This window comes from Neofelis nebulosa, chromosome X (genome assembly GCF_028018385.1).
Source record: "Neofelis nebulosa isolate mNeoNeb1 chromosome X, mNeoNeb1.pri, whole genome shotgun sequence".
In the NCBI taxonomy this organism is placed as follows: Eukaryota; Metazoa; Chordata; class Mammalia; order Carnivora; family Felidae; genus Neofelis; species Neofelis nebulosa.
This window is the reverse complement of record NC_080800.1, coordinates 107,528,997-107,556,737: the sequence shown is the minus strand read 5'-3', so window position 1 is coordinate 107,556,737 and position 27,741 is coordinate 107,528,997. Positions and strand designations below refer to the sequence as shown.

Below are 27,741 nucleotides of genomic sequence, written 5' to 3'. Positions count from 1 at the left end.
GAGTCAATTATATCTTCTGCCAGACAGGAGATCAGATGAATGCCCCAGGCCCTCCAAAGAAAGTCCTTGAAGCATCAATGGAGGAAGAGAGCCTGGCGAGACAGTATGCACAGGTACTTGGGAGTTGTCTAGTAACTTGGTAGTTGGAGGGGGAGGGACTAGCACAGCGGCCAGGGGGAGGGCTACACAGGGATTGCTGCCTTCAGAGAGCTGGAGAGGCAAGAGGCTGAGGACTGAAAGAGAAAGGGTGAGTGAATCTCATTGATCAGCAGGATCTGAAAGATGGCAAGCTGCCAGTCGTGGCCAGATCTCTGATGCTCCTCTGAACCCAGCCCTTTCTCTCCCAGCCCGTGAGAATTTGAGCTGGAGAGCCAGAATGCCCTGGTAAGTGGAAATCCTGCCACTTCAAGACATGGAGTCATCTTTTCCATTTGGAGTGACTCTTGCTGTCCTGGCCTCCCTCATTATTGCTGCCAATGCACTAGTGGCTGTGGCTGTGCTGTTGCTGATCCACAAGAATGATGGTGTTGGTCTCTGCTTCACCTTGAATCTGGCTGTAGCCGACACCTTGCTTGGTGTGGCCATCTCTGGCCTAGTCACAGACCAGCTCTCCAGCCCACCTCGGCCCACACAGAAGACCCTATGCAGCCTTCGGATGGCATTTGTTACTTCTTCCGCAGCTGCCTCTGTCCTCACAGTCATGCTGATTGCCTTTGACAGGTACCTTGCCATCAAGCAGCCCCTCCGCTACTTCCAGATAATGAACGGGCTCATGGCTGGGTCCTGCATTGCCGGGCTGTGGTTGGTGTCTTACCTTATTGGCTTCCTCCCACTTGGAGTCCCCATATTCCAGCAGACTACCTACCAGGGTCCCTGCAGCTTCTTCGCTGTGTTTCACCCACGCTTTGTGCTGACCCTCTCCTGCGTTGGCTTCTTCCCAGCCCTGCTCCTCTTTGTCTTCTTCTACTGTGATATGCTCAAGATTGCCTCCATGCACAGCCAGCAGATCCGAAAGGTGGAACAAGCAGGAGCCATGGCCGGAGCATACCGGCCTCCTCGGACTCCCAGCGACTTCAAGGCTGTCCGCACTGTGGCTGTTCTCATTGGGAGCTTCACTCTGTCCTGGACCCCATTCCTTATCACTGGCATTGTGCAGGTGGCCTGCCAGAAGTGCTACCTCTACCTGGTGCTGGAACGGTACCTGTGGCTGCTCGGTGTGGGCAACTCCCTGCTCAACCCACTCATCTATGCCTACTGGCAGAAGGAGGTGCGGCAGCAGCTCTACCAGATGGCCCTGGGAGTGAAGAAAGGGCTCACCTCATTCCTTCTTCTTCTCTCAGCCAGGGATGGTGGCCCAGAGGGGCCCAGGGAAAGTTCCTGTCCTATCACCACTATCTCCCACTCACAGCTTCATGGCGAAGATGGTGAGGGCAGAGAAGTTTCAAAGTGACTTCTCCCTCTCCTCTCTGGGCCCCAACTAGGAAATCAAAGCTAGGGGAATGAAAGTGCTTGCTTCAGACAGTTGACTGCCCCCACCCCAGACTGAGAGGAACTGAGGTAGGGTGCTGACTTTCTTCTGTAACCAATTTCTCATTTGCAAATCTCCATTCCTCCCTATGCTTCTTTTGCAATTAATCTGTCTCTCCTATACAGGTAGGTAGAAAGAAATGTACTACTGAAATAATGCTAAAAAATCAAATCCTATTCTTGAATACACTACAGCAGCAGTATCCAACATAAGTATAATGCAGGTCACATATAATTTTAAATGTTCTAGTAACCGTATTTAAAAGGTTTAAAAAAGGCAATGTTAATGTTTCATTTAACCCAGTATATCTAAAACATACTTTCAATATGTAATCAATATAAAAATTACTGCACTGTTTTTTTCATGCTAAATCTTTGCATCTGGTGTGTGTTTTACCTTTCAGAACCTCTAAATCCAAACTAGCCATATTTCAAATGCTCAACAGCCACATATGGCTAGTAGCTACCATATTGGACAGCACAGCACTAGAGACATGAGGTTGTTCCTCTCAACTCTTTACTATAGTGATGGCTTTGGTAAAGTGAGGAGTCCTGCCCTCCCTGATGTAAATCAGACATTTTAAGTAGTGAGTTTGCCTGAAATGTAGGAACCTGAATTAGATTCTACAGCTTGTCTTCTCTCGCACTTCATGGAGTTCAAAACACTGTTTCTTTGGAAATAGCCAATCTTGTGGTTATTTCTGCTATGACCCCTCCCACTCTACCACTAACTCTGTGGGGCCCCTTCCCCTCAGTTGGCTTATGGTCACTTGTAGCTACTTGATGAGAATGCTGAACCACAAATTCTGAGACCCTAGAAGTGAAGGAGGTGGAAAAAGGGTTAGGTACCAAGAAAGGCACTGCCAAGCTCTTAAACACTCTTAAATCTGCATTTTCCTAAGAAACTCAGTCACATAAGGGGATACCTCCAACATGTCCCAGGAGACCAGCTGAGGAACAGGTGTCTCATCTTGCTTTCTGTGGGTACAAAAAAAAATGGCTGTTGGCAGCCAGGAATTATGGCCAGGCTCCCTCTGGGCAACGGTGGCAGCAGAAATTCGAGAACAGACTGGGAAAGAAACCCAGGAATTATTCTCAGTCTTCCTGAGCTTTCTTGTAACCCTTTCCTCAATCTCCTGGTCTCCACAGAGGATTCTTAGAAATTTGTCTCTTGAGGTCCTAAACTAGATTAACTCCCTAGAAAGCTGCTGAGTGGACAACCAAAGAAGGCAAGAAGAAACCAATACAGTATGAATTAAATTTGAATTTGGTGCCAAAACAACCATGGAAGGTTAACCCTTTGATATCTCTAAAATGATGGCCTGAGGATGCATTTGAGTCCAATGTGTAAAGGCTAATTCCAAGAGGCCCATGAACTTTTTCATTCACATCTGAAACTAAAATGTTCCAAACCAGGATGGAATCCGGCTGTCCTCCTCTCCACAGGATGGCACCACACCATGATGTTTTGCACTTGGGTTTTAATTTCCCTTCAGTCTTAGACTAACTCCCAGCTTGTATCCCTCAGTTGTTTGGAGGTGAATGTTCATCCCTTTCCACTTCTATACACTTGAAAATTCCCTTCTTCCTATTTTCACCCTCTACCTTCAGCACAAATGGCCTGTTTCTCGCTGATCTATTCTAATACACACCAACCCTCCTTTGGTAGACTATTTTGTGCAGTTGCTCTGTTTACCACAGTGGCCCAGAGGAGGACCATGCTTGCCTTCACCAGAGCAGGCTTTATGTTCCTACAACTGAAGAACTTTTTGGCTCTCAAGTGAATGATGGAACCCCAAGTGCCTTGAAGTGCTGAGCACACAGCAAGTATCACTTATGCCAGCAATAGGCACCCTCTTGGATTGGGTTATGAGTTACTGGGAACTACGTAAAACACAAACAGTGACGGGGTTTGGGGACAAAATGGGAAGCAGGCTCAAATCAATGCCCTCCTTACTGGTGGTCCAAAGCTTAACTTCCTGGCCTTGCTGCAAAGGACTGATCTTGCCAAGGTAACACAAGCAAAGTGGAATGAAAATTATAGGAAAAAGGAACTGAGGGGAAGCTAAGTGAATGCTGTGGTGTTAGGCTCAGTCTAAAAAAACTCTGCTATTCCTGGGAGGCAGTATATTCAGTGGAAATCACAAACTTTGAAGTCCAATAGACCAGTGTCCAAATTACCATTCAGTTGTTTAATTGTCAAAGCTACAGCTTCCTCATTTGTAAAACTGGGGTAATAATGCCTACCGTATATTGTTATCAAAAGGATTAGCTCAAATAATGTATAGGAAAATGTCTAGTAAATGACAGCACATGGTTAGTGCTCAAGTAATGTTCTCTTCCTCATACTTAAAAATCCTAAAGAATAAAATATCCAGCTGGCCAATTTAAAGGAGTCTGTCATATCTGTAGATATTATGGCCTCCAGGACAAAGACAGTTAGGCTCCAAACTGTGAATTCCTCAACCCATGAATGTTTTTGAAAACAAGCGGTGAGAGACAACTCAGGTTGAAAGAGACAAACAGTAAATCTCAGGATCAAGGGACAGCAAATACAAACAAGGCCCTATTATCATACATTTGGGTTTAAGAGTAACCACAATTAAGAACACTGTGTTTAATAAGCCACCAAGAGCAGAGATACAGAATAATATGCAAAAAGTCTAATGGCTTTCTTTGACACAAGCTCTGGCACAGATACGGGCATGCACTGGAGAGGAAACATTTAGATTTCATTCATACATCTAATGGTGTCTCCTGATGGCCTTGCAGAGAAGCCAGATCCTGTTCAGCAATTTGATCAAAATAGCCAAAAGAAATGAACACCATGGAGGACAGAATGTAGATCAATCGGTCCCATTTATAATTTCCATAAAGAGCTTGTGAATTTGTTATAAAAACTGTGACATGACTAAGTGTTCTACTAATTCTTTGGGTAGCTAACATTATTCATAGCACAAATGTTTCAGAGAGGGCTACTCACAAGAACATAAGAACACACAGCCCTCTGTATAGGGGAATTGTGAGTGGTGTCACAAGTGTTAGAGGCAGATTGCCCTTATCTACCAAACTCTCCTGCTTGTCTAATAAGTCCAAGTCTGAGAGTTGGCCAGCCAGAGTTAGCCTTAGTATATCTTCTCCTCATATGGAAAAGTATTTAGTGATTCAAATGGAAAATGAACTTGTGACTTTGATGTCATTCATACTTTCTCAGTCATTGGTCAAACTGAATAGAGACCAATGAAAACAGCAGGCACAAGAGATACTTCAAGGACACACATAGAACAAGAGGAAACATGGTGTTGATAGCCGGGCAACAAGAGCAGCAATGGACCCAAGGCCAGACTACAACTCCTTGGCTGCCATCAGCCACTCATTTATTTTGTGACTCCTTCAGTAACTCCCATGCCATCCTTCAAACTGCTGACTGGTCTGGAATCTTCTCCTTTTAATTAACAAACCTTCATTTTTATTTCAGCAGTCATATAAACTCAGTAATGGTACTTACAAGTGTCAACTGTTCTTCATTCATTCGTCCATCTATCTACCTACTCCAAAAACATTTTTTGAGAGCTAGGTGCTGAAATTGCCCCAGGTTTGCTGGGATTTCTTTCAGAGATCTATAATGATGTATCAGTGAGGTTCTTTTCTGATTATAAAAACAATTTTTGTTCATTTCAGAAAAAAATTTAAATACATAAAATCATAAATGTATCCATAATTGTACCATCCAGAGATGATCACTGTTATTCTTCATCTGTTTTCTTCACTTTATATTGTGCATATTTTCTTTTGTCAAAGTTTTCTTCAAAAACATGACTTGTAACGGTTTCATGTTATTTCATCATGAGTATATGTTTTAACCATTTCCCTATAGTTGTACATTTGTTATTTCCAATGTCTCACTGTTTTAATACCACTATAAATACCTTTGTGTATAAATCTTTGACACGTCTAGGGCGCCTGGGTGGTTCAGTCGGTCGAGTACCCGACTCTTGATTTTGGCTCAGGTCAGGATCTCCTGGTTCGTGAGACTGAGCCCCATGTCAGGCTCTGCACTGACAGCATGGAGCCTGCTTGGGATTCTCTCTCTCTCCCTCTCTATCTGCCCCTCCCCTGCTCTCTCTCTCAAAATAAAATTTTAAAAAATAAATCTTTGGCACATCTGTTTAATTCCTTAGGATAAATTCTACAAAGAAGCATTACTAGGTCAAGAAGCATTAAACATTTATAAGAATTTTGATTCACGTTTTTGCTGGCATTTCTCGAAGTGTAATGTTTCCCTAGGGTATTTGCTAAGAGAGGTCAAGAATGAGCTATAAATGAACAGACCACACGGATATGAAGATCTCATAGCAATAAAAGTTGCTTCCTGAAAGCATAAACTGTACTAAGGGGTTTACCAGTTGTTTTCTTAAAAAAAGGAACCCTATTCATATGTCCTACTGCTGGAGTTAATCTGTAAATTTAGAAATCTGGACTAATGGGACACAGCAGATTAAGAACACCTCTCACAGTACAACTGCATCATCAATATGGTACTGTCTAATATCCAGGTATTTCAGTGTTTTCACTCTTCAAGTTTTCTGAGGTAGTTGTGTTGTGCAACACCATAAAATGCTACGTAGGCATGAGAACATGAAAACGTAATCACATGGAGCCAAGAGACCAGTCCTGATGCAGTTGAAGCCTTGAAGCCATAGTTTTGCAGTGTTGCTGAAAGGGAAACGTGCTCCACCTAATGGATCAACCGTGCAGGGTAAAGTACATGAGAGCTTAACATGCTACTACCCAACCATATGTTCACTGGATTTACAAGCTGTTGGGACCATAATCACCCACTGGGCTCAAAGAGCCCTCTCATAAGGAGTCCTAGAAACCACCAATGCAGCTGCTAAGGGTCTCAGAGTCTGTTTTAATGCAGTTCCTTGTTCTTTAAAATGCCTGCTACACAATGGGACAGGCAGGATCCATTTGCTCCAGCGCACTGGAAGAGACTAAAGTCACGTATGACCAAGAGGCTGAGGAAGGTCTCTTTATTTGTTTAGGTTTCGTTTTATTTGGTGCATGTTGCCCAACAATCCCATGATTGAATCAGATTTCCTATTTACTCTAATAAATCCATATCAGTTCCAGTTCTGTCTCAGTTGTGTTGACATTAAGGCACTAAAAAGCTGATAAACACTCTGAGATAACAGTCATTGGCCCAGTAAAATGCCATGCAGTCTTACAAAATTGTTCATTGTGCTTTTACCACTCATAATATTTTTGCAGATTTGCCCACTGAGCCATTCAACAAATACTAAAGCACTTCCTACAGACAAGCAAACTGGTACCCTGTCATTTCAGAAGTGGTTCCCAGAAATGATAGCTGAATGACTATGAGGTTGTTTCAAATGAGGAAAAGATTCATAATCCCAAATTCAAGCTACCACTTTAAGATTGCCAGGTCCCTTAGTAATCTTATACAATGATGCATTAAATTGTTTTTATTTACTAAATAAATGGGAAAGACAAGTATGCATAGTGTTTATAGTGAGTTGGGCACAGCCCAAAATACAACTGAATTCTGATGCTGAAAAAGTGAATAGAGAGAAGAAACATCCTTTAGTGAAATCTCAGGAATTCATACAAAGTAGCCACTCTTGGAAAATATTTGTTTTTTAAAAAGCAATTTTATGGAGCACCTTGGGTGGCTCAGTCGGTTGGGTGTGCAACTCTTGATTTCACCTCAGGTCAGGATCTCACAGTTCCTGGTTCAAGCCCAGCGTCAGGCTCTGCACTGAGAGCACAGAGCCTGCCTGGGGTCCATCTCTCTCTCTCTCTCTCTGCCCCTCCCCTGCTCATTCACTCTCCCTCTCTCTCAAAATAAATAAATAAAACTTTTTTTAAAAGCTATTTTATGACTTTAAAACTTACATGCAATACCCTCACTGGGCTTGGCTAACAAAAATATTACCCCTTAAATGATATGCTTTAGTGAATAGAAAAGAACTATTTATAATCAGGTTCTTAGTTCAATTGTTCCTCCCATAAATTTGTTTATAAGCCTAACAACACACTTGTTTGCATTGGAGGAGAGAGGGAGAGAAGTCTAGCTCCACATCCAAATTATTCTATTTTAAACTAGTGGCATCTGTTTTAATAATTCCAAGTTCTTTAATAAATAGTATAACATACAACAGAAACAAGTTCCTGTGTGTATGGTGAACTGTGCTCACTTAGACTGGAAGAAGAAGGGGTGGGCTAGTGATTAAGGAGGTTATGGAGAAGAAAGGCTAACAGAGAAAATAGGGGGAAGAAGTAGAAAGTGGAGAATAAGAGGAAAATTATGTATTTGCACTCACAGGTCTCCAGGAAAATAAAGTCAGTGTTACAGTTAAGTGTCAAAGAGTGACCAACCACAACAACTATTGACCTTTTTTCTCCCAGGGTGTTATAAAGATAGGGGAATTAATGAAATCAATACTCTTTACTGCTCACCTGCCATAAACTTTAAGTGACCTTGGACAAGGCTGAGTCCATACACTCCTAGCATAGTGATTATAAGCATGGGCTCATGAGCCAGACTGCCTGGGTTAGAATCCTGGGTCTGTCATTTCCTAGGAACAAAGTATTCCACCTTTCTGTGCCTCAGCTTCTCATCTGAAAAATAAGAATAGTATCTACCTCCTAGAGTGGTTGAAAGAATGTAAACAGTTTTATAAACACAATACACTTAGAACAGTATCTGATACATAATAAAAGCCATAAGTATTAACTATTATCATCTGAGTTGCCTCATGCTCTAGCCTCTTAAAAAAAAAAAAAAAGGAAAGAAAAACAGTGAAAGTTTTTTCATCTTATAGCCTGCAAATTTTGATCATTTTATCCCTTCAAACCTGGGGTTTGCTGCTCAGAAATGTCAGTTGTTTGATCTTCAGATGGCCGGTAATATGATGGATTTGCTCATTCTAATTTTTTTTTTAATTTTTTTTTAACGTTTATTTATTTTTGAGACAGAGAGAGACAGAGCATGAACGGGGGAGGGTCAGAGAGAGGGAGACACAGAATCCGAAACAGGCTCCAGTCTGTCAGCACAGAGCCCGACGCGGGGCTCGAACTCACGGACCGCGAGATCGTGACCTGAGCCAAAGTCGGCCGCTCAACCGACTGAGCCACCCAGGCACCCCTCATTCTAATTTTTTTTAATGTTTATTTACTTTTGAGAGAGAGAGAGAGAGAGAGAGAGAGAGAGACATAGCATGAGTGGGGGAGGGGCAGAGAGAGAGGGAGACACAGAATTTGAAACAGGCTCCAGGCTCCCAGCTGTCAGCATAGAGCCCCACATGGGGCTCAAACTCATGAACCATGAGATCATGACCTGAGCCAAAGTTGGACGCTTAACCAACTGAGCCACCCAGGCACCCTGGATTTGTTCATTCTAAAGGAAAAACATCCATGTGACCTTCTGGAGTTAATATGAATCAATCTTTATTTTGTAACCAAACAGCTTCATTGAAATTGGAATTAATATGAATCAATCTTTATTTTGTTACCAAACAGCTTCATTGAAATTCCTCACTAGCCATCCTAATCAAGCTAAACCACATGCTGGGTGGGCTTTTTTAAGTTTTATTGAGATATAATTTATATAGCATAAAGATCACCTATTCAAATCATACAATTCAATGTTTCTTAGTATATTTACAGAGTTGTGCAACCATCAACCATAATCTGTTTTTAGAACATGCTCATCCCAAAATGAAACCTTATACCCATTAGCAGACCTCCCCATTTCCCCCAGCCGTAAGCAATCACTAATTTACTTATGGGATTTGCCTATTCTGGACATTCTACTTAAAACTGGAATCATACAATATGTGGACTTTTGTGTCTGACTTCTTGCATTTAACATAGTGTTTTCAAGGTTCATCATGTTGTAGCGATGTGTCAGCACTTCATACCTATTTATGGCTGAATATTCCATTGTCTGGATATACTACAATTTCTTTACCCATTCATTAGTTGATATTTGGGTTGTTTCCATCTTTTTGTTATTATGAATAATGCTGCAGTGAACACTGGTGTACAAGTATCTGGGTCCCTGTTTTCAATTCTTTTGGGTGTATATTAGGAACAGAATTACTGGGTCATATGGTAATTCTATGCTTAACTATTGAGGAAGTGCCTGACTGTCTTCCAAAAGGGCTGCATTATTTTACAACCTCCCCTGCAATGTAGGAGTTCTAACTGCTTCACATCCTCACCAATTTCTGTTATTGTCTGGCTTTCTTTTTGACATGCTGGGCTTTTTACCTGGGAAAATCATTATTTCTCTTCCAAATCAGTGGTACCTGCTCATCCTGTATTAAACCTTCTCATTTTGAGCACTTTTAAGAAATTAATAGATGGGGCACCTGGGTGGCTCAGTCCGTTAAGTGTCAGACTTCAGCTCAGGACATGATCTCATGGTTCATGAGTTTGAACCCCACATTGGGCACTCTGCTGTCAGCACAAAGCCTGTTTTGGAGATCCTCTGTCCCCTTCTCTCTGCCCCTACCCCACTTGGGCTCACTCTCTCTCAAAAAGGAATAAACATTTTAAAAATGTATTTAAAATAAAAAAAATTGTAAAAGAAATTAATAGTTTATCTTTTAGAAGTTTTAGGTTTACATGTAAATTGAGCTGACAGTACAAAGAGTTTGTCTTGTTTTCTGACAAACAAGTTTTCAGCCAAAGCCCTTAGTTCCTTTAAAGACTGTTTCCTTGTATTCAACTGAATCTGAAAGTTTTCCCTTATCAATCTACCTTCAAAAGACATTGGTGTGTGGGTGCCTAGGTGGCTCAGTCATTAAGCATCTGACTTTGGCTCAGGTCATGATCTCACAGTTCGTGAGTTCGAGTCCCATATCAAGTAATCTAAAGCCCCACTTCAGTTGAGCATGAGCCCGCTTCGGGTGAACACGAGTCCTACTTAGGGTGAACCCCACTTCTCTCTCTGCCCCTCATGGGATTTTCTCCTCCTCTCTCTGCCCTTGCTCGCTTGTGCCCTCTCTCTCGCAAAAAAAAAAAAAAAAAAAAAAAAAAAAATTGGTGTGTCTATTTCATCTCTGATATGTCCCTAAAAATTCATTTTTCAATCAAAAATTACAATTTAAATATCCAATGGGGAGCTGTTACTTAAAGGAACTCTATAGTGAATATTTTTGTGAAACACTGAATTCTTCACACGTGTGAAATAATCACATGTGAAGATGTGAAATCTTCAAATTTTGTGTGGTAAGAGTCAGACCCTTACTCTCTGAGGCACCTTTACTGTAGTAGCCTATTTCACTATAGAAATGGGTTAGTCCTTAGTGTTCAGTCAAAATGCTCTATTCATCATATTGGTTACCTGAGGGGATACTTTATTAATCCATGACTAAGGATAGGATAGGATAGGATAGGATAGGATAGGATAGGATACCTAAAATAAAAATAGCAAGTCAAATTCTTTAATTGGAACTACCTACCCATGATTATGGCTACTATATAAAGGCATTAATCTTTAAAGCTTTGCCAATTTGGATAAAGGTATCATCAGCTTCAAATTCTTTTTCTTCAAAATTTACATTGAAAATTATTGGCCCCTACTGCCCCTCTACTCTTTTTCTACCACTAGAATATTAGTCCTTTTTATACTTCACGCTGGTATTGTCATCACCAGTGTCCTCTGTGATGTCCTCCCCAAACTGTTTTATACTGGACTGGCCCAGGCTCAGTTCTTGGACCTCTTTTCTTGCTACTGGCACTCCCTTGGTGGTCTCCTTCAGTATCATGGCTTTGCATTGCTTTAACCCTAGACTGGCTCCTTTCTCACCTCCAATAGACTTCAACTAAATTTGGCTTTCTCGGTGTGCAACCCTGCCCTAATATTATTCCCCATCCCCCTTCCCTGCTTTATTTTTCTATAAATGATTTATCACCACCCAATACACTATTTATTTTACTCATTAATCTTTTTATTATGTTTCCCTTCTGTGGACAAAAAGCTCTAGGAGGCAGGGATATCTGTTGAATAAATGAGCAGATAATCAGTTAAAAATATTAGGTGCATCTCCCTCCCCAAGGACCCCTATTTATCCTTAATAACCTACTCTTTGCCATCCCATCCTTATCTAGTAATTCAAAATTTAATTTCATTCCATTTAAATCCCACAGTATTTGCTTAACCTTCGCTATGTTTTAGGCCTTTTATCAGATCTTTGTGTACAGATCAATTCATTTTTTTCATTTAACAAATATTTTCTGAGTATATAGAACAGTGCTAGGCATGGAGAACATAACAGTAAACAAAATCAACAGAATCTCTATTTTTATGGAGCTTACAGACTGATGGGAAATTTAGATATTAACCAAATAGTCACACAAATATAGTATGTAGTTATAAATATGTGGCATAAAAAATTATAATGAGGTAAGTTATTTAGACTGGTAGAGAGAAAATCAATGTAAGGTTTCTCTAAAGGAATAACACTTAACCTGAGGTGAATAGAAAGCCAATTTCCAATATATATAAACCCTTCAAGGAACTACCTTTCAGTCTACACCCTTGTGAAAAACTGGCTTCCTTTTTGCTCATCTATTCAGGAATAAGAGGGTATCTGACTGGTGTAGTAGTCTTGGCGGGGGGGAGGGAGAGAAAGTGTGTGTGTGTGTGTGTGTAATATTATTCAGCCATAAAAAAGAATGAAATATCGTACTTGCAACAACTTGGATGTAGCCAGAAAGTATAATGCCAAGAGAGATAAGTCAGAGAAAGACAAATACCGTGTGATTTCACTCATACGTGGAATTTAAGAAAATAAACAAAGGAAAAAAACAGAGAGAGAGACAAACCAAGAAACAGACTCTTAACTATAGAGAACTGCAGATTACTAGAGGGGAGGTGAAGGGATAGATGAAATAGGTGATGGAGATTGAAGAACGCACTGCAATGTATAGACTCGTTGAATCACTATACTGTTACACCTGAAACTAATAGAACACTGTATGTGAACTCTACTGGAATTCAAATTTCAAACTTTGAAAACAAAATTTTAAAGTGACAACTGAAAGAGGAAAAAAAATAAATGGTGAGATACCATTACACACCTATAAGAATGGTCAAAATCCAAAACACTGACACCAAAAGCTGGCAAGGATGTCAAGAAACTGGAACTCTTGTTCATTGTTGGTGAGAATGCAAAATGGTACAGCTACTTTGGAAGACAGTTTGGCAATTTCTTACAAAACTAAACATACTCTTACCATACCATCCAGCAATTGTGCTCCTTGGTATTTATAAGCAAATGAGTGGAAACTTGTGTCCACACAAAAACTTGCACATGAATATTTATAATAGCTTTATTCATAATTGCCAAAACTTGGAAACAACCAAGACATCCTTTAGCAGGTAAATGGATAAATATACTGTGGTACATCCAAAAGAAAAAAAAGAAAATGAGCTATCAAGCCATGAGAAGACATGGAGGAATCTTAAGTACATATTACGTGAAAAAGCCAATCTGAAAAGGCGACATCCCAACTATAGGACATTCTGCAAAAGGTAAAACCATAGAGACAATAACAGGATCAGTAGAGGGGTGCCTAGGTGGCTCATTTCCGTGCTAAGCATGGAACCTGCTTAAGATTTTCTCTCTCTCTCCCACACTGCCCCACCACTTGTGCTCATGCATTCTCTCTTCAAAAAAAAAAAAAGGATGAGGGGATTACAGCGGTTAGAGAAGAGGGAAGGACGAATAGGCAGAGCACAGAGGTTTTACGGGCAGTGAAACCATTCTGTATACTATAATGATGGATATAGGTCATTATACATTTAACAAAACCCATAAAATGCATAACACGAAGAGTGAATCCTAATGTAGATGACAGATTTGGGGTGATAATAATGTGCCATTGTAGACTCATTAACTGTAACAAATGAATCACTCTGGTGACGAATTTTGATGTGGGGGAAGCTATGCATATGTAGGGGTAGGGGAACATGGGAAATCTCTGTACCTTGAACACAATTTTGCTGTGAACCTGAGACTTCTCTTAAAAATAAAGTTTACTGGAATGCAAACTGGTACAGCCACTCTGGAAAACAGTGTGGAGGTTCCATGAAAAATTAAAAACAGAACTACCCTACGACCCAGCAATAGCACTGCTAGGAATTTATCCAAAGGATACAGGAGTGCTGATTCATAGGGGCACATGTATCCCAATGTTTATAGCAGCACTTTCAACAATAGCCAAATTACAGAAAGAGCTTAAATGTCCATCAGCAGATGAATGGATAAAGAAGATGTGGTTTATATACACAACGGAATACTACTTGGCAATGAGAAAGAATGAAATCTTGCCATTTGTAGCAACGTGGATGGAACTGGAGGGTTTTATGCTAAGTGAAATAAGCCAGTCAGAGAAGGACAGATATCACGTTTCACTCATATGTGGAACTTGAGAAACTTAACAGAAGATCATGGGGGAAGGGAAGGGGAAAAAATAGTTACAGAGAGAGAGGGAGGCAAACCATAAGAGACTCTTAAATACAGAGAACAAACTGAGGGTTGATGGGAGGGAGGGGGGAAAATGGGCGATGGGCATTGAGGAGGGCACTTGTTGGAATGAGCACTGGGTGTTGTATGTAAGTGTTGAATCATGGGAATCTACCCCCAAAACCAAGAGCACACTGTACATACTATATGTTAGCCAACTTGACAATAAATTATATTAAATTTTTTTTTTCCAACGCTTTTTATTTATTTTTGGGACAGAGAGAGACAGAGCATGACCGGGGGAGGGGCAGAGAGAGAGGGAGACACAGAATCGGAAACAGGCTCCAGGCTCCGAGCCATCAGCCCAGAGCCTGACGCGGGGCTCGAACTCACGGACCGCGAGATCGTGACCTGGCTGAAGTCGGACGCTTAACCGACTGCGCCACCCAGGCGCCCCGACAATAAATTATATTAAAATATGAAAATAAAAATAAAGTTTATTAAAATTAATTTAAAAAAAATAGTACTTTAGACTGTCAGTTAAGAAGGCACTGTGGAGTGGGAGAATGAGACAGAGAAGAAATCTGAGAACTATGTGCTAGTCTCAAATCTGCCACAATACAGTCATGTGACTTAGGACAAATTTTCTTCATTTTTGTGAACCATATTTTGTCTACCTGTACATAAAAAGTAGATTTCAGTAGGTCTTAACGTTTTTTGGGTTACTCCCCCTCCAGGCTACCCTCCACAACAGGGTTATCTTCCTAAAAAAATAAAAGCTGGTTATATTATTCCCATATTTTAAACTTCCTTTACCTGCCTCTCCTCCAGGATAAAAAAAAGTCCAATTCTTTATTAGGGCACATACAGATCCCTCATAATTTGACCCTTCTGGTCACACTATTCTTATTTCCTTTCATTTTAGCCACAGTTCTGTACAAGTGCTTCCCAAAGTGCAATCTAAGGACCACCTGTATCAAGTACCTGTGATGAAAGCAAACTTTGCCCCAAATAAAGTTAGGATCCCAGGCAATGGATGTAAGAAACTACATTTTCATGAGATCTCCAGGCAATTCTGCCTCACGTAGTATTTGAAAACTCCTGCCCTACATTTTAGCCAAACTGAACTTTCCCCCACTCCCCTGCCTGGAATGTTCTTCGTTGCCTTATCCATATGGTAACATCTGCTATTTACCTCAAATGTCACCTGCGCTATGAAGCCTTTGGCCAATCCCCTAGGTAACTGGCTGTTATTCCCTACTCTGTGCTTCTAGCACTTTGTTCATCTTTTATATAGTACTTAGTACCTACTATAATTATCTAATTACATGTCTGTTTCTCCTCCTATAATGTGAGCTTGAAAATAGAGACTATGTCTTAACTTGTTTTTATACTCCCAACATCTAGGACGTAATAGACATAAAATAAATGTTTGCTGAATAAATGAATGAACGGATAAAAATGAAGAACTATTCATTCCACAAAAATTTGAGTGCCTACAATGTGCTAGGCACTGTTCTAGTACAAGAAAGTCACCAGAACTTTTTGCCTATAAGAAATTTAGAACCCTGCACACAGTGTTCTATTTTAAGCCTCTTTTAACATTTTATCTGTAGAAACTTCCAAATGAGCCACTTGTTTATTTATTCATGCTTAGGAAAGAACAATTTGCCTGATGTTTAAGTGAGTAACACAACAGCTCAGACCCCGGAGCCTGCTTCAGATTCTGTGTCTTCTCTCTCTCTCTCTCTCTCTCTCTGCCCCCTCCCGCACTCGCACTCTGTCTCTCTCTCTCAAAAATAAATTTTTTTAAAAAATTTTAAAAATGAGTAGCATTATGACAAGTGGCAGTGGAAAAACACAATGCACTTTGTCTATTTCCATAAATGTGCTTGAAGAGTCTAGACTCAATTTCACAGTAACCCCCTCTTTATCACCTTCTGGAGAATGTAACTTAAAGAGCTGGCAAAGGAGAAAGTAGTAAATGAAGACAAAGCCGAAGTGATTCTGCCAATAAATACTTTAATGAGAACCGAGGTCTGTAACATACATAGCAGTAACTGCCCTGGCCTATGCCTTCTGCTCTAGCTCAAGTTTGGGGCTAACCAACTACATTTAACCCACATTTGAAAAGAAGGCCATTTTGATGTCATCTATCAGTATCCATCTTCATAGAAGATACCAATCTGGGGCCAGAGTCGCAATGTTAACACTTCCTCTCACGGAAAAGTTAACATGGTAACACAAACACATGAACAATTTTGAAGCATCCTGTAGTTCTTCCATCAGGAGGCCCTTGGGAGACCAATGGTTCAGTAAACACTTACAACTTTGTCAAAATACATTAGAACACGGAAATAGGGAAAAAAGTAGAAACGCTGGCAGGGCTTGGCTCACGTATAATTCAGTTCTTAGATTTGAAGCCTCTTGAGCTGCTCATATGTAATAAAAAACTGAGGAGTAAGTCATGGAAGATCATTGGGGTGACAATGAAAGCTAAACCTAGTTCTAAAATTGTGTATTGCATTCTCTTACACTGAGGTAGTCTATCTCAGATTCTGAGTTGTACTTGCTTAAGACTTTTTAAAAACAATACCTGGCAAATCAAGCATGCATTGAGTGCCCACCACGTACCCCTTATGATTTGGCATTTAGCAATAAAAACAGATTAGAACTCTAACATACTTATAGTCTTCAGTGGCCAACAGGCCACACACACTCTCTCACACACACCCAAGAACATTAATGACAACATATATATAATTCAATGCTAAGAGTAACTGTTACTCTTAGGTGATCAGATCAATCCCAAGGAGAGAGAGGCATACTCCCTCTCTCAACTTATAGATTCCACAAGGGCAAGGAATTACTTTTGAACCCTGCAATGCTCACCACTATACACACAAACTATATACAACATTCAATTCTCTCTGCACAAAGGAGGCACTGAAACACAGCTAAAGAAAGAAGAGCCATCCGTGAGGAAAGAGACCTACTTGGCCTGGATTCCTTCACCCTATGAGTGTTTTCTGTCTTATTATTTCTCCAGTTGCTCTGGTCCTATAGTTAGGAGTAGGAAATCTGGACCACCTCAGCATGTAGTTTCCTGTGGGCAAATCCCAACAGGGTTTCCAAAAACTTAACCCCTTCCAGATTTGTTTGTACTTGTTTTGTTTTAAAGAGGACACTTTGGTACATCTTTTCCGCTGCCTTTAGTTTGTACTAGACTCCAACTAAAAGCCATTTCTCTACTTAGTTCTATCCTCAATGGTCACCATTAGAATGCTTGAGTTACTCACTTGCCTAAAGGTGTCAATAACCAAATTTTCCTTCCCATAGTAAAAAATTACCTGGGAGCTTAAAGCATCTGCTTTCATTCTCATATTCTAAAAGGATACAATGATGTTCCAGGGTCCAAGTCGAAGCCAGTTTGGCCAAAATCCTTTATAGAGTGCAAAAAATCCCTCATGTTTCCACATCTGAGGGAAAGATATAATCAAAAATAGAGTGAATTCCCCTTACTATGTACATCTGACAATTACTTTTATTTTTAGTACTCATCTTCCATGTCCCTCCCCAACAACTTATGGCTCCATTAATGCTGTTTTTCTAAAGCCATACATTTTGAATTCATATACAGTCTAAATCTACCCACTCATTCAACAAATATTTAAGCACCTTGCCTATGCAAGGTACTCTTCTTGATGCTGGGATAATAGTAATAACAGTAAACGAGAGAGAAAGTGTCTGTGGTAGCCAGCCTCCAATATGACCCCAATGAAAGCCACCACTAGTTATTCATATCCTTGTGTAACCCCTCTCACAACATACCAGGAGAGGTCTAGGTCACCAAGAAAATACAGCAGTAGTCTGTCACCTCCATTATGGTATAAAAGATGTTTTAGATCTAAAAGGCTTCTGCTTCTGTCTTCTTCTCTCTTGAATTGTTCACTATAAAGTTAGCTGTCACGTCATGAGAGGCCCAGAAGGGGAGAAACTAAGGCTTCCAGCCAACTTCCAGAGAGGAACACAGGTTTAGTAGCCAACAGCTAATAATTCCTGCTAATAGCCACATGAGTGATCTTTGAAGCAGATATCCCAGCTCCAGTCTAGCCTTCAGATATGGCTGTAGCTCTAGCTGACATCTGACTACAACCTCACAAGAGAATCTAAGCTGAAATCACTAAGCTAAGTTGCTTCTGAATTCCAGACCCACAGAAACTGCGTGATCACAAATGTTTACTGTTTTAAGGAAGTGAGTTTTGGAGCAATTTGTTATAAAGGAAGAGATAACTTATACACTCCCTGCCCTCAAGGAGTGCACTCTCTAGAAAAGCTGACAAATACATAGATTGATATATATTATATTCAGAAATGGAAGTGCTAATAGGAAAACTAAAGTAGTATAGGGAATAAGGAGCTGGGCAGTCACTATCCTCCTCTGAGTCTGTTTCATTCTATCAACTTCTGTGTAATGCCATGGACTGCCTGATGTAAATGCTTTCAAGATTGCATGAGGAACAGTGCGTAAGTTGCTTTGAGTTTAGGTTTCCTGTTTTATACAATGGGGGTCCTAAACACACCAACTGAGTAGTTATTTGAATTAAATGACATATTAAATGACAAAGGTCATAAACTGGTGGTGTGTTGAATTCAGCCAGCAGAAACAGTCCCTATTTTGTGTACTATTTTAAAATATCTATTAAGTAACTCCTGTGTGTTAGGCACTGGGTTAGACATTGCGATGTTATTTTGCCCTTCCCCTGGTGAAGTAAAACCCGCCACTATACTAAATAATTGATATATTTGGATAGGACATTAATATGAGAATCCAGACTTGTAAATATCCCCTATCCCATCCTGTAGATTAAGAATACTCAAGATAATTATCCTTACTAATCATTTTTTGAACAAATAGTAACAGAATAAGGGGACTTTTACAGAATCATAGTGGTAATATGCTTTCCCCCAATGGATTACCAGCAAATGCTGAAGGTCTGAGACCAAAATTGACGTTGGAAAATTGTGAAATTCAGCCAGATGCAGATAACCTAGAATCATAGACTGCTAAAATGACATGGGACCTTAGAGATACAATCCAATATAAAAAAAATATAATTTATACATTAAATTATAAATAGTGTCACTTTCCTGCTTCAAGCTCTCCAATGGCTTCCCAGTGGATTTCACTGTAATTGCAAATTTTATGTGATGATCTATAGGATCCTACATGATTTAACCCCTGCCAGTCTCTCCAGTTTCATTTCCTACTACTTTCTCTTTCATTTACCACACTCAGCCACACCAGCCTTCCTTTTAACCTTTGAACATATCCAGTTCATTCCCAACTCAGGGCCTTTGTACCTGTTCCCTCTTTTTGAAATGTTTTTTCTCTCAGATCTTCATCACCTTCTTCTCATCATTCAGATCTCTGCTCAAATATCACCTACCCACAGCCTTGTCCTGGCTATCCTGGCTGAAGTAGTTCCCTACTATCATTTCCAAGTCACTGTCTCATGCTCTATTTATGTCTTAATAGCATTTAATTCTATCTGAAATTATATTATTATCTGTGTGTTTATTGTCTGTCTCCCTCAACTAGAATGTAGTCTCCAGGAGAACAGGGACTATGTTTGTCTTGCTCACCATTATATCCCTACCACCTAACACTGTCTGACACAGGAAAGTTTCCAATAAATACCTAAATGAATATCTGTTGAGTACATGAACATACAAACACAGTAAGGGTCTCTAATACTCCCATGAGCCATATGAATCTTTAAAAAGCTCCAAAACAGTGACTAACTTCTATAGAACATTAGGACTGGGAGGCCCAGTGCCTGGCTTCAGACAGTTGTATGAAAACAAACACAAGAACTTTTGTAGATAAACAGAGACAACAGACTACTTCATAAAGTTGTGCATTCATTCAATAAATAATCTGCTGTGGATAAAGTGATAAGATGCACGTGGCCCTGCCTTCATGGAACTTAGTCTACTGGGGCAGACAGGCATTAAAAGCAATTACAATAAAATGTAACAAATATAAATGTGATAGAGCCACACAATGGAGTATCACCCAGCCATAAAAAGGAACACACTGATACGTACTAAGACATGAATGAACCTTGAAACATTTGTGGTAAGTGAAAGGAGCCAGTCAAAAAGATCACATATTGTATGATTTCATTTATATGAGATATCTAGAATATGCAAATCTAAAGAGTTAGAAAAGTAGGTTAGTGGTTTCTTAGGACTGGGAGTGAGGGAACAGGGAGGTGATAACTAAAGAGTACGAGGTTTATTTTTGAATTCATGAAAATGTTCTAAAATCAACTGTGGTGATGACAGTCACACAAATCTGTGAATATACCAAAAGCCACTTTGAATAGGTAAATTTTACAATATGTAAATTAGTCCTCAAAAAAGATGGTTTTAAATAATAAAATAAATGTTGTCAGAGTAAGTACAAGAAACTGTGTACACATAACCTAGTTCATCAGTCAGGGAAGGCCTTTAGGAGAAAGTAACGAGGTCTGAAGAATGAATAGGAACTAGCTAAGTGAAAAGGATATATAGGGTAGGGTGGGGGCATCTAACAAAGTATATGGCATGGATGAAAATTTGGGAATGAAGGAAAGTCTACCAGTGGAAATTGTATAGTACATCTGGAATGTAGAATAAAGGTAGCAGTGACAAGGCTGTAGAAGTAAAAAGTGGCCAAATCATATAGAGCCTTGGGTCAACGAGAAGCCATTCAAGGGTTTTAAGACAGGGGTGACAGGGTAAGATTTGCAGCTGTTGGTTTCTATGGCAGAAATGAATGCAGAACTCCATTCACTAGTGCTCTGGGACTCTCGCTGATGAAGTAATAAAGCAAGATGCTATTATATACAATGACAATATAGAGCAATCAGTATAAAGAACTTTAACAGCAAGTAAATGAATGAGAAAGTGAATATAGGTAAAGGTTACTGCCAACATGAAAATATGTTTCTGACAATATAACACAGCATGGTGGTTATAAGTTTAAACTTTTGAATCAGACTCTGGTTTAAGTCCCAGATTTGCCACTTATTAGGTGTATAATCTTGGGTACTTAGCCACTCCCACCCAAGTTCCCTTGTTTATAAAATGGAAAACATATCTACTCCATAGGGTTGCTGTGAGCTAAAAGATAGACTATAGTGTGTGGCACATAATAAGCATTTACTAAATGCTAGCTATTACTCTATTATTGTACATTCTATCTCCTGTTAGCCAACCTTCTTGAAAGAGTATTTTACACTTGTCTATTTACCCTTGATTCCTATGTGTTTACCTGTCTCTATTAGAATTAAAGTGTCATGACAAAGGCCAAAACTTTTCTGTTCACCAAACTAGAACAGCACCTGGCACATAAGACTTAAACATTTTTGTACTGGATGAATGAATAATTAAACACACTCCTCATGCACATCAATCTAGCTTTTGCAAACATCATTCCAGCAAACCTCCTCTAGAAAATATCAAATCCAACAGATAGTTTGTAGTCCTTATATTGGACCTCTCTATTCCAGTTGGCATTAAATAACTACTCATCTCTTCTTCAAACTCATTACTCCCTGGGCTTCCATGGCTCTTCTAAGTTTCCTCATATCTTTTGACTGTTATCTTTCGGTGTCTCTCCTAGGTTTCCCACCTGCCAAGCCCTTAGCAATTGGTATTCCTCAGAGTTATTTCCTTGGCCCTCCCTTTCTCTCTCTCTATACCAGCGATTGTCAAGTGGAAGGGTAAGCATGTCAGAAATAGCAAAGAGGGGCTTTTACCAAACTCTACTCCCCAAAGTCTGAGAATCACTTCCTCTGTGAATCACTATTAATGAAAGGAATGCATAATACTCTAGTGTGCTAGAAAGGCAAAAATGATGTGAACTCCTCTACGTTCTCTCCTTGGTCTCCCCCTCCACAGTTATGTAACACCTGTACACTACTGCTTCCCCAGGCTCCTATCTATATCCCTAAACTCTCCCCTGAGTTAAGACTAAGGTCTCCAAATATATCCACTGCATGTTCCTCATGCACTTCAAACTAAGTATCCAAAACTATACTGTCTCCCCCCACCCCACCCCGCCCCAAAAAACCTGTTTTTCCTGTGATAACTGTGTCAATGGGAATCATCACGCAGTCACCAAAACAAAGAACTGGGAACTTATCTCTGGCACTTCCTTTCTCTCACACCTCTCCACACCTACTCAAGCAAATCCTATTGACTTTATCAACTAAATTATTCTCAACTCTATCCTACCTTCTGCATCCCCACTACAGTGCTCAAATTCAGGCTTTATTGCCTCTATCTTAGATTACTAACAGCTTTCTAATCAGCTTCCCTATCTCTAGGTCATTGTTTCTCAAAGTGTAGTATCCAGAGTCTCAGTATTGCCTGAGAACTGGTTAGAAACACAAATTCTCAAGTCCCTATTCAAGACCTGCTGAATCAGAATCTGGTGATGGGCCCCATCCATCTGCATTTGAATAAGCCCTCCAGGTGATTCTGAGGCAAGTTAATGCCTTAAGAACCACTGCTCTAGGCTTACCCCTTAGATAAATGGCTTTTCAACCTTAGGTGAACACTGCAATCACCTGAGGACTTTTAAAAATACTTTCAACCTGGGTCCCCTACCCCCATAAGTTCTGAGTTCATTGGTCTACAGTAGACACAGGAGCTGTGAAAGTTTCCCCAGGTGGCTCCAATGCACCTGAGAACCACTGTCTTACAAACTCAAAGTGATCTAAAATACAAATCTGACCTGATTAAGATCTTTCAGTAGCTCCCCATCAAGTTAAAAAAAAAAAAACCCAAGTACCTCAGCATAGCATTCAATATCCTTTATAACCTATTTTGGGGCGCCTGGGTGGCTCAGTCGGTTAAGCGTCCGACTTCGCTCAGGTCATGATCTCACGGTTCGGGCTCTGGGCTGACAGCTCAGACCCTGGAGCCTGTTTCGGATTCTGTATCTCCCTCTTTCTCTGACCCTCCCCTATTCATGCTCTCTCTCTCTCTCTCTCTCTGTCTCAAAAATAAATAAATGTTAAAAAAAAAATTAAAAAAAAAATAACCTATTTAACCCCTTAGCCATCAACATAAGAAAGGCACTACAGTGTAGAGGTTAAGAATGTTAGTTTGAAGCCAAATGGTCTGAGCTGAAACCCCACTAGCTGCAAAATTTGGGGCAGGTTAGTTAATCTCTAGTGCTTTAGTATCTACCACATGGGGTAATGATGAGGATTAAGTGAATGAATACATGTAAGTCTCATTAGGACAGTTTCTGATACAAAGTAAAAACACTCAACAGATGTGAGTTATTCAAGATGCCACCATCTACAAGGAGCCTATCCTAAACTTCCAAATTAGACTAAAATTTCCTTCCATAGGTCCCTGAGTTTATCAAGTTTACCAGGCTGTGCTGATTATCTGTTTGTACATCTGCAGTATACTGTAATTTCTCTGTATCTACTAAAATGGTTCCTGTTAGATAATAAATGGTTGTTAAACTAAACTGACAGCACAGAGAAACCATATGGAAATGTCGTATTTTGGCCCCAAATTTGCTTTTTGTAGAAGGATGATCACCAGTGATTACACAACACATTTGTGATATTCAGTTTCCTACAAACATAGCATCGCAGAAACTTTCAAAGGCAAAGTGTAAGCAACAGCACAATACTGAACTGAAATTGAGTACCAGATTTTCTATTACAGGGTCTCTGTCTTACCTGAAGCAGGTAAATGTGGGATATCTTAAGTCCCTTCTATCTCAATAATTCTACATGGTGCTATTAATAAAAGTATCCTGCAGTCTCAAGTATTCAAACTGGAATGATAATATTAAGGACCACTGCATATCAGCAGATTGCCAAGGAGACAGCTTTTATAACTGGAAATTATTCTGAGAGGCTATTAAAAATATACATAATGATTCTTCCATCTTCAAAATGATACATAGCAACCAAGAATAAGGACTGAAAGAATGCCTGAGACATCTAAAAAAATCAAAAATGCAAACCAAGCCTACAGTGTGCATACCTTTAAAATACCATCCAAAGTACCCTTGTAAAGGTCCACATGTCCCACGATTGCCCTCTGGTTCATCATGCGAGTTCGAACCACATCAACTGGATTGGAAGCCAGAGCACCAGCCAAGCCGCATGTAAAGCTGGAACTAAAAATGAAAACTTTAAGATAAACCACCTCACTTCCAACCCTGACTAAACAGAAATTACGCCAAACATAAATTCATAACTGTATGATGAGTCAGACTCATCAGATAAAACTTGGCACCTGCCCTTTCATTACAATCTAAAGAGAGAGGAAATGTGTTCTAAAGAAATATCATTCAAAAGGTATCCCTGTGGGGCACCTGGCTGGCTCAGTCCGTAGAGCATGTGACTCTTGATCTCAGGTAGTAAGTTCAAGCCCCATACTGAGTGTAGAGATTACTTAAAAATAAAATCCTTTAGGGGCGCCTGGGTGGCGCAGTCGGTTAAGCGTCCGACTTCAGCCAGGTCACGATCTCGCGGTCCGTGAGTTCGAGCCCCGCGTCAGGCTCTGGGCTGATGGCTCGGAGCCTGGAGCCTGTTTCCGATTCTGTGTCTCCCTCTCTCTCTGCCCCTCCCCCGTTCATGCTCTGTCTCTCTCTGTCCCAAAAATAAATAAAAAACGTTGAAAAAAAAAATTAAAAAAAAAAATAATAAAATCCTTTAAAAAGTATTATGCCCTTCACTTTTCAATCCAAAACTTAGCCTTTGGTTGGGGGCGGGGGGGGGGGGGCAATTTAGAAGTCTAGCAGGATCCCTAAGCAGAAACTAACACACATCATCTATTAGATATATGTTTTCATACCACAGCATCATATACCAAATGCGGTATACTTCGAGCAGTAAAGTATCATAAAAGTTCCAATATGAAGAGAATGTAGGATAAGGCTAGCAACAGTCTTTAGCCCAAAACTGTGGTTTTGTTTCACAGGCCCTATAAATTTTCACTTTTTTCTGATTCTCATTGAGAAAAGTTTGCTTTCTGATCCAAACTTAACCAAAGAAAATAACAGATAAAATTAGATATAGAGGCTGTGTATGAACAAATGCAAATCCTAGACATCTGATAGGCTGTTGTATTAGACACTGCTACCAAGTACAGTGGTAGTACAGTATCTACAGTATCTACCCACAGTACAGTATCTACCCACAGCATCTAGGATCTCTGTACAAGTATTAGAAGGCTTGAAGTTCTGGAGATAAGACAGAGAGGAGTATCTAGACCATCTGTACCCATTATTGATTCTACATGAGGACCTCAGTGAAAGATGCTTTTTGTGCTCAAAATAATGGAAATATGGAATAAGCACAGCCTATAATACTTACACAAAGTGAGTTAAAATTGTGTCTCCCATCACCCCTGACAATATTAAGTGCTTCTTTGTAATATCATAGACTGGTAACTCCACGCCCACAACAATGGCAGCCCGCTGAGCAGTTGGGACAACACCCTGCAATATGTAAGTGATATTACACACCAAAGAAATACACAGGTTAGTGACATAAATTGTAAAAAAGTGAACAAGGGGCACCTGGGTGGCTCAGTCTGTTAAGTGTCCAACTCTTGATTTAGGCTCAGGTCATGATCTCATGAATTGGATTGTGAGATCGAGCCCCACGTTCAGCTCTGTGCTGACAGTGCAGAGCTTGCTTGGGATTCCCTCTCTCCCTGTCCCTCCCATGTGCATGTTCTCTCTCTCTCAAAATAAACATTAAAATATGAGAGAGGAGCACCTAGATGGCTCAGTCATTAAGTATCTGACTTCGGCTCAGGTCATGATCTCGTGGTTCGTGAGTTTGAGCTCCACATTAGGTGAGCTCACGCCCCGCTTTGGGTGAGCACGAGCCCCATTCCAGGTGAGCCTTTCTCTCTCTCTGTCTCTCTCTACCCCCCAACTCTGCCCCTTGTGGGATTCTCTCTCTCTGCCTCTCGCTCACTTGAGCCCCCTCTCTCTCAAAAAAAAATATGATTTAAAAAACAAATAAATAAAAATAAAACAGAACAAAACAGGTTGGGAGTTGCAAAGTGACATAAAAATCCAAGTCTGGGGGCACCTGGGTGGCTCAGTCAGTTAAGTGTCCGACTTCGGCTCAAGGTCATGATCTCAAGGTTCCTGAGTTCGAGCCCTGCACTGGGCTCTCTGCTGTCAGCGCAGAACTCACTTTGGATCCTCAGGCTCCCTCCCTCTCTGCCTCTCCCCAGTTCTCACGAATACATGCTCGCTCTCTATTTCAAAAATAAACAAACATTAAAAAAATAAAATAGGGACTCCTGGGTGGCTCAGTCGGTTGAGCATCCAACTTTGGCTTAGGTCATGACCTTGCAGTTCATGAGTTTCAGCCCCATAAGGGGCTCGCAGCTGTCAATGTGGAGCCTGTTTCTGATCATCTGTCCCTCTCTGCCCCTCCCTTAGTCATACTCTCTCTCTCTCAAAAATAAACATTTTAAAAAATAAAATAAAATGTCATTTACATTTGAAAATAACATACCACGGGGACAAGTGCTTTCTGGGATACCTGTTATAAAGTGCTCAATCATTTATAAATTCCCAAATTCAACTCATAAAGTGGAAGTGACGTAGCTGTGCTATCATCAGAAGATGTCTAATTCTGCTGGTCGGGCTGGCTGGCCCAACAGTGCCTTCCTCTCGGACACTTCCACCTGCTCAACAGTGTTAGAAGATGATCTTCACAGAAGACTACCTTGCTGAACAGTAACGCCCCAAATTGGAGCCCATGGGCCAAATTCAGGCAACAGACATGTTGTGTATGGCCTACACAGTGTTTCTAGAAGGCCGAATTAGCTGTCAGTGTATAAAAAACAGGATACTTCCCATAGGAATGCAGATTTTCAGCTTCTCTTGAAAGCCCAAACACTTTGGCCACACTGGACTCCCATCAAGCAAGACAACAATGAATAGGGTCCACACTCCTCTCCAGTTCACCAGGGTCCCCATAACTCTCTACCATGTCTCCAACTCTGACTTTCACTTGTGCTGTTATTTCTTACAATGAAGTTAGAAAATAAAATGTTTCCAGTACTCATGTGACAATTAAAGCAGGAAAATAAAACAATGACAAAGGAGACCATGTGTTTGAAGAAAAATGTAAACCTATCTCCGTGTTGAAATGAAAAAATATTCCTGTATTTTTTTTAAGTTTTGAGAGAGACAACGAGCGTGTGAGTGGGGGAGGGGTAGAGCGAGGGGGACAGAGGATCCAAAGCAGGCTCTGTGCTGACAGCAGACAGCCTGATGCAGGGCTCAAACTCACGAACCTCAAGATCATGACCTGAGCCGAAGTCAGATGCTTAATCAACTGAGCCACCCAGGCACCCCTATTCCTATATTTTAATATGCAAATAATACACGTCTGTGTCAAAAGAGTACATAACACAATGTACTTCACTTCTTTATCTTACATGCCTGGACGATTTAAGCAGCCTGGATCATGAAAGTAGCTATGTTCCATTCCTCAAAACATTAAACATAGAATTACCATGTGATCCAGCAATCTCGCTTCTGGGTATACACACAAAAGAACTGAAATCAGAGTCTTGAAGAGATATTTTCACACCCATATTCAGAGTAGCATTATTCACAAAAGCCAAGCTACAGAAACAACTTAAATGCCCA

At 40.4% G+C, this 27,741-nt stretch overlaps 2 protein-coding genes across 4 annotated transcripts in view; one reads left to right on the top strand and one right to left on the bottom strand.

Moving 5' to 3' along the window:
• The first annotated feature begins 412 nt into the window (after nt 1-412).
• Nucleotides 413-1,798, top strand: GPR119 (G protein-coupled receptor 119). The gene has a single exon (XM_058712526.1). The coding sequence runs from the start codon at nt 413-415 to the stop codon at nt 1,448-1,450; it is 1,038 nt and encodes a 345-aa protein (XP_058568509.1). The 3' UTR covers nt 1,451-1,798.
• A 14,237-nt stretch (nt 1,799-16,035) lies between these two features.
• SLC25A14 (solute carrier family 25 member 14) overlaps nt 16,036-27,741 on the bottom strand; it is a 30,141-nt gene continuing 18,435 nt past the window's right edge. For all 3 annotated transcript variants that reach the window (XM_058712522.1, XM_058712523.1, XM_058712525.1), the window contains exons 8-11: nt 25,433-25,557; nt 24,096-24,231; nt 17,429-17,509; nt 16,036-16,483 (exon numbers count right to left, since the gene is read on the bottom strand). In XM_058712522.1, coding sequence (XP_058568505.1) covers nt 16,442-16,483; nt 17,429-17,509; nt 24,096-24,231; nt 25,433-25,557 — 384 coding nt within the window. In that variant the 3' untranslated portion in view covers nt 16,036-16,441. The remainder of the gene's footprint in view (nt 16,484-17,428; nt 17,510-24,095; nt 24,232-25,432; nt 25,558-27,741) is intronic.